At 48.7% G+C, this 15,105-nt stretch overlaps 1 protein-coding gene across 1 annotated transcript in view; it reads right to left on the minus strand.

Moving 5' to 3' along the window:
- LOC119403450 (uncharacterized) overlaps nt 1-11,679 on the minus strand; it is a 99,240-nt gene extending 87,561 nt beyond the window's left edge. The window contains exons 1-2 of the mRNA XM_037670383.1: nt 11,577-11,679; nt 8,951-8,988 (exon numbers count right to left, since the gene is read on the minus strand). Coding sequence (XP_037526311.1) covers nt 8,951-8,988; nt 11,577-11,679 — 141 coding nt within the window. The remainder of the gene's footprint in view (nt 1-8,950; nt 8,989-11,576) is intronic.
- Nucleotides 11,680-15,105: the final 3,426 nt, after the last annotated feature.

The following is a 15,105-nucleotide window of genomic DNA, read 5'->3' on the forward strand; positions in this document are numbered from 1 at the left end:
GTTAATCGACGAAACGTGGGAGATCCCTACCCTCTCCAGTGGATGGACTCAGGCTGATGGTAATGAACAATGAATATTCCTGGACGCAGCGGTCACACATCAGTTGAGGCGAAATGGTAGAGGCCCCCTAGCTGTGCGATGTCAGTGCACGGTATAAGAACACCACATAGTCGAAATTTCCGGAGCCTTGCACTGTGGCGTCGCTCATAATCATATCGTGCTTTTGGGACGTAAAACTCAGACATTAATATCGTATTTAGACACCACAGGTAAGTTATACAGGTTGTGTCTTAGGATTCCTCATTATAGGACATCAGTGTGGTTAAATATGTGTGATCCCAACCGAAGAAGAGCACCTCCACCAGATGTCACGTAGTCGTGACGTTCAGGATATCAGTCAGCAGCTTCAAGAGGAAACCTATTTGGGCGAACTTGTGCCCGGGAAACGGAGGTCAAACCACAAGCCATACACGCTGTACACTGACAGCGGAGAACAGAGCGTCGGCAGTCGTTATTCTGATCATCGGCGGAGCGCGTCTTCTTTTACAAATAAGTCATCGAACCTTACAGCGTTATCGCCGGTGCTCGCGTAAGCTCTTGAATTAGCGGGACTATTCGCGTCCGGCGCTTAATCTTAACAGAATGATGCCAAACAAGCGCGAACCTTCTGAATCACTGCGACGCGGTCTGCGCCGAGCGTTCCTTACTTCTTTTATGGTTGAAAGCCGAACGCATCAAATTGCAGCGTGGTAATATGTGACCAGTGCAAGGCTAACAGTCGCAACCGTCACTTTACTAACATGTGACCTTAGACATAGCCCTCTGTAATCTGATGTCAATTAGGGTTTATACAACCCATTATATTATATAATGCTCTTTAGAACATTTACTGTGATAGAACACAAATAATTTCGACGGACATAGAGGTCACAATACATGGGCAAGATAACTACTTATTTTATTGTTTATACACATGTATGCGTCAGGTACTCATGCATATTTACTATAACTGTACAAAACTAAGCATGATATGCCGGGAAGTGAAAAACTCACCCTCGACGAACATATCCTCAGATAAGTCGTCACTCCGCACTAACGCCCTTCCCTCTCTTATCGAGATCGTATACTGGCGAAAATTGAACGTCGCGAAACACGCGAAAAAATTTTCGAACATCGATGATGTCCGTGAAGTAACTAGATATGGCGTCGGCATTGGGATGGTCGGCTCCAGCTCCTCTGGGATCTCCTCCGGGTTGAGACGAAATCGATCCTGTGGGGAAAGACACGGACAATTTAGCCATCCTGAAATAGGCAAATTGCGATCTTTCACTAGAAGTTATTCATGGGTGATGATTTGGGTCTGGGGCTACGTCGAATCGCGTTAGAAGCATGCCTCATAAATTTCAAACTTGTGTTGCAAACACATTCCTTTCCGATCTCTCTGCGTGAGTGGCCGGTGGCAGTAGAGTCGCGTGATTTCTTATGCATTCGTCTATGACGTCTCAAAGACCAGTTTTGTTCTTTTTAATCTCAGTCTATCGTACACATCCCAAAAGAGTTCTGCATCTACCGAAGTTTTAACTGGCCACAGGTTTGCAGGTATTTGAATCTTCCTTGAACTCGTATGGTTTTTGAGTGCCTTCAGGATCGGCCCGGCTCACCTTTGACTAAGACACCATGTCATGGGATGACGTCATCATACGATGCCGTCTTTTGTGACAAAATGATGCCATAGTGAAGTCACAAAGTGTGGCGACCTCTGCGTCATAATGACTTTACTAGATGACCTCTTCAGATGGTGATGATCTTTTGCATCGTTCATGCTGACGCGGACGGCCATGATGACTTTGCGCGTTTGATGAGGCACCAAACGCGCATGAAAAGCCCACTGCCAGTGGCTTGGCCTAACACGGCTAAACCACTGACACTGGGCAACAGCTTTGGAAAATGGCAGATAGTTAAACGGACAATCCTGGATAACCCATGTACATTTGCAACTAGAGAACCCTAATTTAGATATACAAGTTTACCACAACATCGGCTTGCAAAATATTTTTGAAGTCTCATCAGTTGATTGTCAATGCAATGGACATTGGCCTGTTAAATGATTACAGCGACGCTATTTAGCAATTCGTACCCAAATAATAATTCAACCAGCTCCGCTTCGCGGACACACCGATAAAACAGCGAATCTGGTGACTTGCCCTTCGTGAGGCTAACGCATTTCTATGTTTTGTAAGTCTTTCAGATAAGTTGTATCCCTGCTCTTTATTAAACACTCTTTGGTAAGCTTTGAGGTGGTTGTATAGGTTTATTGCATCTTGACCGTGGCACTCCCATCCTATAAACACGTTTACAAAAAGCTTTCGATTAAGATGCTCCGATGTGTTGTATCGCTGTTCTTTAATAAACACGCTTTGTTAAGCTTTGAGGCGGTAGTACAGCCACCACCTTCGATAACCGCAAAGTATCACGTGACAGTGGGGTGACTATGGTAACGCGCACGCCATTTTGGGGCTAACTGTTACCTTCTTCCTTTTTAGTGGACGTTTGTCTGTAGTGGGATTTACCCAATTTTTGTTGCACTTACGCTCTTTGATGATAGTTTTCTGATAAGCCGCTCATATTTCTGTAGCACATGCCCGTTCGTTAGACTAACTTTTGTCTACATTTTGAGCGGACGAGTGGTCAGTAGTGGCATTTACACGATGTCTGTGGTGCATACCAGTTTATAATAATAAATTTCAATAAATTATAGAGATTAGGCAGAGCGATTAAATCGGTCTTAAAATGATTCTTAGGATTTGACTTATGTATGAATGTGCTTACACAAAATTGTCAAAACCGGCTCAGACTCCCTTTAAATATTGCCAATTACGAAACGACGCCTTCAAATGCGGGCCACTTCATGTTTCTTACGTAGTGACATATCCTAACAGCATCTTAGGTGGTATATGAAAACAAATGTTTGTTTAGGCAAAGAAAATATTTTAAAGCTCTCTAGCTAAAGTTTAGCACACCAGGGTCTAAGTGCATACAAAATTTATTTTGTATGGACTCGGACACTTCCCACTCGGAGGGGATTGCCAAAGAGTTCAATTTAACTAAACTTACAAATTGAAGACACGCCTGTAAGCTTTAATATTCACACGGCTCTAACAGTCCCTTGAGACGACTCATTCCTTTGAAGTAAAGCTGCTTCGAAGCCGTAAATGTTTACCTAGTATTCATTTTCTATTAGCCCCTTCTCGTCAAACGTGCGTAATGGGCGAAGAAATGCTTCGAGCCCTTGAAGTAACGCGGCGATATTACTTCCGGCAACGAACGGCTAGAGGCAGTACGCTTCACAGCATGACATACTCTTTCTTCTCGCGATACAACTGCCGTCGCATTACGCCACTGCCTAGTTTCTCGCTTACACTACTAGGTGCGAACGAAGACCTAGGAAACGGCCACAACATATTGAATAAAAGATGGATGATCCCTCCGTCATAGGAATCGGAATAACACGAAAGTAAATCGTTCCCTTACAGAACTGAATGTTTACTGCACAATGATATAAGAGAGTTTGCACAATTTATATTGATGTGTGGCAGCTATAGCACCATTTAACGTGTATGCACCCACTTTGACGATTGGTGGTACATCTCCATCCCGACGACTAACGTCCATGTTAAATGATTACACAAAACCTTGTGGTAACTGTAGTAGTTAACGGTGAAAGCGTAATCAGCGAACGAGGTGGGATAGCGAGAGCGTCGCATATTGGACGCAGAACTTGGTCGCCATCCCGCGGCATGTTAAAATGTGATTGAACACCACGGCCGGACTAGAGGGAAGCGCAAAGCGCGTCGTGCCGCCCCCCGGCCGCGATTTTTTGCGGGGCGAGCGCGAGGGCGCGGAACGCGGTGTAACAGCCAGGTGAGGCAGGCGCGCGCCGCAGAGCTATTTTTGGTTTGGATTAGCGTGATGCTATGAGCGAAGCCGACGCTTTTACGACGCTTGAGCTAAGATACACCGCGAGATGGCGAGTTTGTTAAGGCATTGACAAAATTGAACTTCTGAAAACGCGCCGAATGGGACGGACGTGCAACGCGTTGCAGGTGTTAATCGCGGAGGCCGCAGTAATGACTAATTACTTTACTTCACAGCTCCCAGAGGGCAACACCACCCCGCCGACCGGGAGAGTGATACATATAAAAGGCGCGTTTGTAAAAACTCTAGAGTCGGTGACCGTGGCGCAGTAGATAGCGTGCCCGGCATCTGTTGTGGCGGACCGAGCGGTCGTGGGTTTGATGCCCGTTGACGGAACGTTTTTTCTTTGCCACCTTATTGTGTAAATTTTTTGACGTAATTTTGGTCACGGAAATGCGTCACTGAATTCTTGGTGGGCCCCGGCATAAAACACTTTCATGTTAAAAAAAGAAACACGTGTTGGAGCACTTCCAGATTTCACACTTTCAGACTTGTGAAATCTGGAGTTCACGATTGTGAACTTGACACGGGAATTCCTGCGTTCACCACAGCGCTAGTTTTGCTCGGCAGCATGCACTAGTCATTTCCCGCCTCACACATGGCCTGCCTTTTCAAATCCGAACGCTACAGGATCGACGTTCCCATCCGTCAGGCATACAAGACTGCCGCTAACTGCGTCAACAGAATGGCTCCACCGCCTTGTGGTACACAATACTATCGGCGAGTTAAGTGCAACGCCGTACCGCTCAAGTACAACTACATTGACGCTCACCTACTGGTCGCTGGAACCTCTCTTCCATCGGCCACGATACCTTCTCTCATCCACCGGACCTGGTCTCACTACCGAACGCCCTTAGGGCCGTCTTCTACAGGGCGCTACCCAGTAGCATGCTCGCGGGCCACCTTGACGCCCGACGTTAGGCCCGCGTGGCCATGCTTCGTAATAAATACGCCAAATACCCAGCCGTCGTTTGCGTGGACGCGGTTCGTTACACCTCGCCCGGCGACGCCTTTGCCGTGGTCTCCATCTCGCCCTCCTCTCCGGTGCCCGCGAAGTGAACAGTCATAGCCGGCACCGTGCGCGCAACCTGAGCTGTAGAGGCGGAGGAGGTGGCCATTTTTATGCCTTCCACGCCTACCGAAGCCTACGTAGTACTCAGCGATTCCCAGCCTGTCATCTAGAACTTTTCCTGAGGGCTTGTCGCGCCTATCACCTTGCGGCTCCTTCTCCCGCACTTGCTGTCGGACGAACCACACCACGTTGAACTGGTCTGTGTCTCTGCCCCCTCGGGTTACCCCAGCAACGAGTCGGCCTATCAACACGCTCAAGGATTCGTCCACCGAGCGGTGGGCTGCTCTTAGTCGGACGCCCTCGTGTCAGGGCTCCTGGTCACCTACCATGACATCGCCCAGCACTATCGCCTTCAACTTTACGCCTATCCACCCCCTCACGACAGTCTTCTTAAGAGGTCTCAGATCACCTGGCGCCGACTGCTGACCCGCACTTTTTGTGCCACCTTGTGTACTCTTACATCTAACCGGGCGCCATCGATTCACGCTGCTGGCTATGTGGATGCTTTGCCTCGCTCAACAACATCCTCTGGGCTTGCCCGGAGGAACTCCCGCCCACCGACTTCGTCTCGCCACCCCACACCGCGGAGCAATGGGAGGCCCTTCTCTTCAGAACACACCGAGACATAAAGACACGGGTCCTGGCTCGAGCTGAGGACATCATTGAGAATCACGGCCTAGCAGCATACGTAGCCTGAACGCCCCTTACACCCACACCCCTTGATTGAAATTGTCACTCACTCACTCGGCAGGACACGGTACCCACTACGAAACTCCCCCATCATTTAACAAAGTTTAGGTGGATTTTCTCCCCGAGTATCTCTCGACACAAGACGTAGCGGTGGTAGGCAGCCTTTGTGGAAGATGATTTCTGCATGCGTCTTGGAAGGTGTAACACTTTAAACTTACAATTGGTCACGTCAAGAAGGGGAGCTTTTCCGCGTAGGCAGCTTGCGCATGAGCGGCACGATGGTCACAAGACGCGTGCCATGTGTTCTGGTGGCCACAGCGCGATGACAAGAGCGAACCGAATGGCACGTCGCGTCGCAAACTTGCTAAGCATCCCGTAAAGGACCACGGGCCACATGCTGCGATTTTGATGATTATCACTGGCGGCACTGTTCAGACATAGATTAGGGCTCTCTCGCGGCGCCTCGTATTTTACGATGCCCTCGACATTAGTCGCCGTTCTGCAAAATCAAGTACACCAGGCACAATAAAAATGTGATACGTGCGTTCGTCCCACACTCGTTATGCTACGATGCAAGCGCATTAGTTTTAAATGGTGTGATTCTGAAGTTGAGAACGTTCATATTCAAGTTTTCTAAAGCCACTTCTTTTAAATAATCATTGCAGGACTTCAGCGCTGGAGTTTATTGCCTCACGATTAGGTTGCCGTAAATTTTTTCCCAATTCGTCAAGAGCAAGCGGGGTTACAGGTACTTGTAGGTCAGCAATTTTTCTAGGTCAATGAGTCTCAAATAATTTCGCTGGCTGCGTTGCTATGTACGTTCTCGTGATTTGCGGCCAGTTACAGGCTCGATAAATACGCAGATAATTTGTATATGAGTGAATCGAAGCCGCGGTGATGTAATGTGAACGCCCTTTGCGGCGAGCGCCCTTCCAACACGGATCTCCTGCTCAAGATTGCTAAGCAGCCGGTCGTAAGACATAGCATGCCACACCATGCAATGTGAAAACATTTGTTCTTCAGCACGTTTTTAGTGACAATGCTGGCTACAATTACTCTAAAAAACACGCATCCGATTTGCAACACTTAACTTATCGGATGCCCACTGGGTTGGATTGGTCAGATTTCACGCGTTCTGACTCGTTTGCAACTCAAATATTGCAATGATTTTTTTTTATGCAGAACTATAGATTACGCCGTTGGTTGCAACCAGAGAGAAGTAGAAAAAGAAAGACAGCTGCGAATTCCTTCTTTAGCGACACGATGATATTTTCCAACTACAAACGACAGATGGCAAGAGAAGTCATTGAAGCCTTCTACATTTGAGGGAAACCGCAGAAATTGTTCATTTATGTAGCACTTTCGAAATTCCATATCAGACTTCATGCACATAATTTATACCTGGGTCCTTTTAGTGATGATGTACATTGCCTACATCTTGTTTTATTGCGATAGCAATTATATAGACAGTCTCGGCTGGATTGTGCCGTCGCCGCCGTCATGCACCGTATATGTTTAAGTATGTATAGATATATCAATGTCCAAAAGAAAAATAATTCAGAAAAATGCTTCCGAAGCGCGGAATCGAACCAGCGACCTCTTGGTCCGCAGCACGTGGCGCTAATCACTACGCCAGAAAAGCAGATCCTTCAGGTAGCTAACGGCGAGCGTTATATACACACCCTTTACCGCTGGCAGGACTCGCAGACGGCAGGCGCTTATAAGCTCTTCTTCATTACCAGCGAGATGGCTCGAGGAGCGCGACGGGCGGATTTAAAAGTCGTCGGCGAGCTCGCTCTCTTCTTGTATATTTGCGCAGGGAGAACCTTGCCCTTCCCATGTCTGCTCACGCGGTTTTCTCGAGGTAAGGGAAAGTGGGATGTTTCGAGCTTTCACCGTGGTGTCTGCGCTCATGTTACGGAGCGCACGTAAGTTACTCGAGCTCAAGTGACGCCGCTAAAAGAACAAACAGACGATGAGCGCGAACTCTCAAGTGTCACAGCTCGACACTTGAAGTACGCTCGTTTCCTTCGCTGCTTCGGCCGCCTTTGCAACAGGAGCGCTGTTCAAACTGAGAGTATCCATTGGCGAGCCTCACTTCGTATAGCATTAGTTTCTTGCTATCGCATTCATTGCTTCGCCCTTGCGGCGAAACTGTGACTTTTTTGTATTTCGTAATAAAATTTAATTGCTAGTCAACGCCTGTCCTGTGGTCCTTCATTCTCCGTCCGCGTCGCGTGTTCGCTTTATCAACGAAAATGAACTCCTAACATGTGCGGCCATTTCTTTATTAAGTCTTTTTTGGGGGGAGTCTCACTTGTTGGCTTGGCGCTTTACCTTCAACTTCGATTGCTGTTTAAGAATAAATGAAAGGTACGATTTTGTTCATTCCCTCTATGCCGGTATTTTCTTTATGTTTTGAAGTATCGTACTTGTCCCGAAGGGCAAAACTAAATTTCTATCTGTTTACTTCGACTTCATCTAGGTTGACCTGTTTGATTTTGTTAGTGATCTTCTCCAATTGAGGACTATCACCGCCTGCGCTAACCTACGATCATGGTAATTTCCCTTACCGATTATTTATAGCTTTACACTAAGGCGGGGTTACCGCAAAATATAAAAGTGAATATTTCATGGTTCATTTTTCATCTATGCGCTTTGGGGAGATGTTTATTACGTGTACTTGATTTGGTTCTGCCACTTCCACTAACATCTGTCGGCTACTGCTCCTGTGTACATTACATTCACTACCGATCGCTTCCTTCCTTTTGAGTTGTTCATATTTTCGGATTGAATGTTTTCATGACATTGGGGTACTAGATGAAATTCTTTAGCATTGCTAAGTGAATATCATGCAGAGTTGGCAGGTGTTGCAGCGTAAACCCGTACATTGAGTTTAGATATCTTGTTTAGTTTTATCACGAGGCTTGCTACTAAATCACTAATACCACAATATTTGAAAGGCGTGTTCTGAAAACACACGTGCCAATCTGACAACTTCTGTCCCCGCAGTAGTTTTGATGTTTCTTTTTCGTCTATGCATGCACGTGCAGAGGCAGTGAACTTGTTTTTCTTAAGACAAACACGCTTTGCTATAGCACGACTCTAAATCAATTAGTTATATTCAAATGAAGTAATGTTACTTAAGCACTTCTTTTCAATAAGAATGAAGCATGCTGTACGTTTCATGGTCACCAGGGAGAGTTGACTTACGGGTGATGCTGCCTGAAGGCTGGGCATTTGGTCGGCATCTGCATAAAAAGCCGTGCAACACACTCAGTAAAGTGGCATCAACACTTCCTCCAAAAACTAACTAGCATCTAAGAAAGCAGTCGCAATTGTGGGCAGTGAGACACAAACTGGACAAGCGGCAAAAGGGGGCTAGTTGGTACATAACTCAACAGTGAAAAAAATCGTGCGAACACAGGACGAAGGAAGTTGACAGCGAGGACGGGCGCTTACTCCCAACTCAAAGTTTCATTGATGAAACAAAGTATTTAATGGATGAAACAAAGGGGCAAACTTGTGCCCGAAAAGTAAAATGAAAGATGCTCACAACGTTTTTCGCAGAAGACCCAAAAAAAGAATCAATTTCTGAGAAGTCCTCGAGCGGCGCGTCACTTCTTCATCGCATCACGCGCTGTGAAGTCGCGCGCCATCACGGCCTTTTCTTGTTTAGCATCGGGCCGCTGTTCTCTTAAAGCTCGTTGAATGCATATCCTTGTTTGCTTGTTTAGACGAACGGCACGTTTTCTTTTGTCAGTCGCGTCAGCGGCTCGGCAATCTTCGAAAAAGTTTTGACAAAGCGTCTGCATAGGCGCAAAGTCCTAAAAATTGTCTGACTACCTTTTTGCTCGTCGGCGTAGAAAATTGTTCTGCAGCTGCAGTCTTCTCAGGGTCAGGGCGGATGCCTTCAGAGCTAACTACATGGCCGAGGAAAAGTCGTTCATGAAAGCCGAAATGACAATTTTGTGGCTTTATCGTTAGCCCTGCTGAACTATTAGCTTTGAGCACATGTCGTTCCACATGCTGATCGAAGTTAGTCGAAAAAATCACGACATTGTCGAGATAAACAAGGCAGGACTGCGATTTTAACCCGGATAGCACAGTGTCCGTCATCTGCTGAAACGTGCCAGGATCGGAGCAGAGGCCGAACGGAAGTACCTTAAACTCGTACAGTCCATCTGGGGTGACGAGTACTGTTTTTTCCCGATCTCTTTCGTCCACCTCTATCTGCCAGTATCCACTCTTGAGGTCCAGAGAGGAGAAGAATTTCGCATCTCGTACTCTGTCAAGGGCGTCATCGATCCTTGGAAGCTGGTGGACGTCTCTCTTTGTGAATGCGTTCAACTTCCGGTAGTCTACGCAAAAGCGTAAAGTGTGGTCCTTCTTCTTTACTAGCACCACAGGCGAAGCCCATGGGCTGGCCGACGGTTGCATTACGTCGTCTCTAAGCATTTCTTCAACCTGGTTTTTGATTACCCCTCTCTGTCTTGGTGATACTCGTTAAGGATGCTGGCAAATAGGCCTCACAGATTCCTGGATTATGATGCGGTGTTTGGCGATCGATGTTCTCTGGACTTTCTATGACGTTGAGAAACACGACGTAAATTCTCGTACAAGGTTCCGATTTGCTGCTTCTGGTTCGATGATAGTTCTGTCTCGATGTGGATGGATTCGAGTATTAAATCTATGCTGTCAGAGTTGAGTGGTGCAGCCTCAGAAGAACTTAATTCCGTACTCTGAACATAATGGTTCAGACGACCAATGACAGTTCCCTTCGCATGATATTGCACTTCATTTCCGAAATTAGCAGAAAGACATTAGCGCACCAATCACGCAGCCGGGCAATACCTCTTGCCACACAGATACCTTTTTCGAGTAAGAGCGCGGTGTTGCTCTCTGCAATTCCTTCGTAGTCGCTGAATACGCTGTCGCGTCGTCGTCTACAATCTGCAGCGCATCGAATAATTCTTCACTCGAATGTCGCGATGGCATGCTTCGTTGAGAAGGACACACACGTTTCCTGCAAGTTTATCGCTGCACCGTTCGCCTGCAAAAAGTCCATTCTTATATTCACATCTCTTGAGCATTCTGACAGAAGCATGAAACTGGCCACGTAAGTGAAGCCACGTATTCCGATTCTAGCTGTGCACCTGCCGGCCGGGTCGATAAGGTGTCCTCCTGCGGTTCGTACTTGTGGCCCTGTCCATGGAGTCAGCACTTTCTTGAGTTTTCTAGCAAGTCCTCTACTCATGACTGAATGGTCTGCACCTGTGTCTATCAAAGCAGTAGTCTCGCAGCCGTCTATAAGCACTAACAAAACGGAAGCGACGTTACTGTTTCCGCTCGTATTCTCGGGTCCGTCGTCGTATTTGAGAATCAGCGCTGGAGGTTCTGTTCTTGCGTCGGCAGCGGTCTCACCTCCACAGGTCGCCGATTCTAGTTTTCCCGAAGCGGGCTTTGGGAACGTCGCCTTGGAGAGTTGGAGGATGGACGTGGGCTCGCGATCAATACCTCATTGGCACTGTTTGACCGTGGTTGAAGCTGTTGTGTGGATGTAGGGACCTTGGCGCGTTGACAGGTACTCCTCGATTTCAAAACGGCGTGTCTCCGGTCCTGGGGCAAGGAGCGTTTACGGGAAATCCTCGAAAGCCCCGCTCAGCGGTAATTCGCACATCCGGTAAAGATGGCCCGCCTTCGACCGCAGTGATAGCAAAGTGGGATTCGATCAGGAGTGCGCCATACGTCAGCCTTTCATGGTTTTCGAACCACGTTCGTGCGCTGTCCTGCAACGCGAAATAAACGTGGCCATTGCAGTCAGCGATGCGCCCAAAACCCTCCAGCCAGTCCTCGGGGTCTTCATGGGGGTCGCGATGGAAAGGCTCGGGCGTCCACGGCTGTTCAACAACGACATGGGTTGCGGCGAACGGGGATGTCATTTCGGTACTGTCACAGGAGACAGCTGGAGCTACTCTGGGCTCTGGTGGCAGGGCCAATTCGGGCGGCTCACCACGTAGACGACGGCTGGTACGCTGGTGGACAGGCGTGAGCTCGGTGGGTTCGGGAGAGTTGGAGGATGGACGTGGGCTCGGCGATCAATACCTCATTGGCACTGTTGACCGTGGTTGATGCTGTTGTGTGGAGTAGGGACCTTGGCGCGTTGACAGGTACTCCTCGATTTCAAACGGGCGTTCTCCGTTCCTGGGGCAAGGAGCGTTTACGGGAAATCCTCGAAGCCCCGCTCGGCGGTATTCGCACATCCGGTAAAGATGGCCAGCTTCGCCGCAGTGATAGCAAAGTGGGATTCGATCAGGAGTCAGCCTTTCGGAATCTTGTCTCAGGCATGGGTGGCATGAACCAAGGTTTGGGCAAGGGGGTGGTTGCCTGGACGAAAGTACGCACAGGGGTTCCTCTGACTGCCTCGGCGTACGAGATTACTGGCGGCGCCGGCAACGACGCCTGAGGCTGTGCTTGTGGCTGCTGTTCACCGGAGTGCCCGTCTTACTTCCTCGCGAACCACTTCCGCCAATGACGGGACCATTGCCGAGCTGCTGTTGAACTGTTGCCTCTGGAGCTCTTCTCGAACCACAGATTGAACGAGCTCTCGTAACACGTAGATGCTATTCCCGAAGACTGCTGGCACTGCTTCTACAGATGCGACGTTCACATCTCGGTTGTATTGCCTAGCTCGCTGTTGGAGGCTCGTTTCCACCACTGTCGCCTCGGAGCGGAATTCGGCGACGGTTCTCGGGGGGCTTCGTACCAAACGAGGAAAAATCTCCTGCTTCACACCCCACATCAGATGCTGAAGCTTCTTGTCCTCGCTCATACTGGGATCGGCACGGCGAAACAAGCGGGACATATCTTCGACATACGTCGCCACGCTCTCGCTGTTTCGCTGATTCCTTGCTTCTAAAGCAGCTTCAGCTCTTTCCCTGCGGTCTGTGCTCGGGTACGTAGCCAGTAGCTCTCGTCGCAAGTCGTCCCATGACTGAAGGGTACCTTCATCGTTTTCGAACCACGTTCGTGCGCTGTCCTGCAGCGCGAAATAAACGTGGCGGAGCTTCCGGTCTTCGATCCATCCATTGCAGTCAGCGATGGGCCCTCCAGCCCTCCAGCCAGTCCTCGGGGTCTTCATGGGGGTCGCGATGGAAATGCTCGGGCGTCCGCGGCTGTTCAAGAACGACGTGGGTTGCGGCGAACGGGGATGTCATTTCGGTACTGTCACAGGAGACAGCTGGAGCTACTCTGGGCTCTGGTGGCAGGGCGAATTCGGGCGGCTCACCACGTAGACGACGGCTGGTACTCTGGTGGACAGGCGTGAGCTCGGTGGGTTCGGGTCGTGGTGGTTCCGGACTACTTCCTCTAACTTGTGAACAGGGCTTGAGATCATTACCCCGCACCTCCACCAGAATTGTAACGCACAATTCAGGCAGTATGCGAATAACTATTTATTGAGGGGCTAACTTGTGCCCGAAAAATAAAATGAAAGATGCTCACAACGTTTTTCGCAGGAAACCCAAAAAAAGAATCAATCTCCGAGAAATCCTCGAGCGGCGCGTCACTTCTTCATCGCATCACACGCTGTGAAGTCGCGCGCAATCACGCTCTTCTTGTTTTAGCATTAGGCCGCTGTTCTCTTGGAGGGCGCACGAACCTGCGCGCTTAGTTTGAACATGTCTGTCTTGCGTCAGTATGATACACGAAAGCACCAAAAAAGATCAGGTTACCACGTTATTCACGTTCGGGACGTCACATAGCGGATTTCCTTGTCGAACAGATCAAGCGACGAAACGCTTGCACATTGCTCGGCCATTTCCTAGATAGCAAGGAGCTCGAAATCCCGCCACGGTGGTATAGTGGTTATAGTCCTTGGCTGGTGACTCAAAGGATACAGGATCGAATGTTTGAAGCGTGTATACTTAGATTTAGGTGCACGTTAAGGAGCCCCAGGTGGTCCAAATTTTCGGAGCCCTTCACTATGGCGTTGGACATAATCAAATCTTGGTATTACAACTTTAAACGCCAGATATTATTATTAGCGAAGGGCTCGGTGATCTTTCTCGCGCGTCTTTGACAATATTGTTTGATGAGGCTACGTCAGCCTGGCTGGCGGTGCACCTATACCTGGCACAACGCGTGGCAACTTCCTACACCAGTCTTTAATGAATTGACTTATTCCAGACGAATGTCGTTGATGCGCCGCCCAGTCTGTCCCACGGTAGCCCTGCCTCATGAATGTAGGATTTCATACACTACACATGTGCCACACTCGATGAAGGGCTTAGCGTGTTTCTTCAAACAAGTTGCTCTGCTCCTTCCCTTTTTGTTTAAACGGCGGCACATGCCACCCTGCTTCAATGGCGCTGAAAATAACACGAGGACTCAGCTCATTCAGCCGACTTCTTGACCCGATGTGACCTCCGTGTACTACGTAAGGAATGATTGCTACATTGCGGCTCGGCTCTCCGTCTCTTTGAGTACCAATCTCCTGCACATCCGTCAGTAGCACTTCAACCAATGACATGAGCACGTGACGTGGCAATACAGCAGAACAGCTTCCCAATTTGATTTGAAAAAAGTAAGTTTCACCGCAAGGGCGAAACAATGAATGCGATTGCAACAAAATGTAATGCTATACGAAGTGAAGCTGGCTCTTCGTGCTAACTCTTCTGTATCCGATCTCCCGTAGCTCTAAAAAACACTGGTGTAGGAGCATACGGCCGCTCCAGGGAGGCAATGCTCTTTCCGCACACTCTCTTCGCGTTCAGAGCGCAGCACGCCGAATGGAATACGAGTCGCCCGCTGATAGCTGGCGAGATAGCACACGCGCTAGCGATCGCCACCACAACCTTAGAATCAGAATTCAAAGTTCCTGCTCGAGCGACCGCCCCCCCCCCCCCTTTCGCTTCTTTTTACAGCGAAAGCTGTTATGAGATCAATTCACCGGCCGTTTTTGGCGCCGTAGTTGTCCGCCGCCGCCGCCGCCGCCGGTGTCCGTAACCAGTATCGCTCGAAATAAGAAAAAAAACTAAGAAAAAAATTCCAGGGTGGAACGAGGTTCGAACCTGGGCCCTTTGCGTGGGAGCCCGGTATTCAACCTCTGAGCCATCCCGGTGCTTGAAACTGCTTTGCAAAAAGGTCCTATACAGGCTTCATGTCGGGAAGCAACCACATTAGCATATGCAATATAGCGTGGTAGAAGAGTAAAATAAGCACCAAGCGTCGCACAACGCCAATTCTGTAACCAGGCGTCACACAATGCGAATTGCGCAAAGAGTAGGTTGTTGAATGCTTCCAACCCATTACAGAGGGCTCTGCCATAATTCTTCGTCGTCATCAGGCACAGCATCAACAAAGTGCGC

The sequence above is a fragment of the Rhipicephalus sanguineus genome, chromosome 8 (genome assembly GCF_013339695.2).
Source record: "Rhipicephalus sanguineus isolate Rsan-2018 chromosome 8, BIME_Rsan_1.4, whole genome shotgun sequence".
Classification (NCBI taxonomy): Eukaryota; Metazoa; Arthropoda; class Arachnida; order Ixodida; family Ixodidae; genus Rhipicephalus; species Rhipicephalus sanguineus.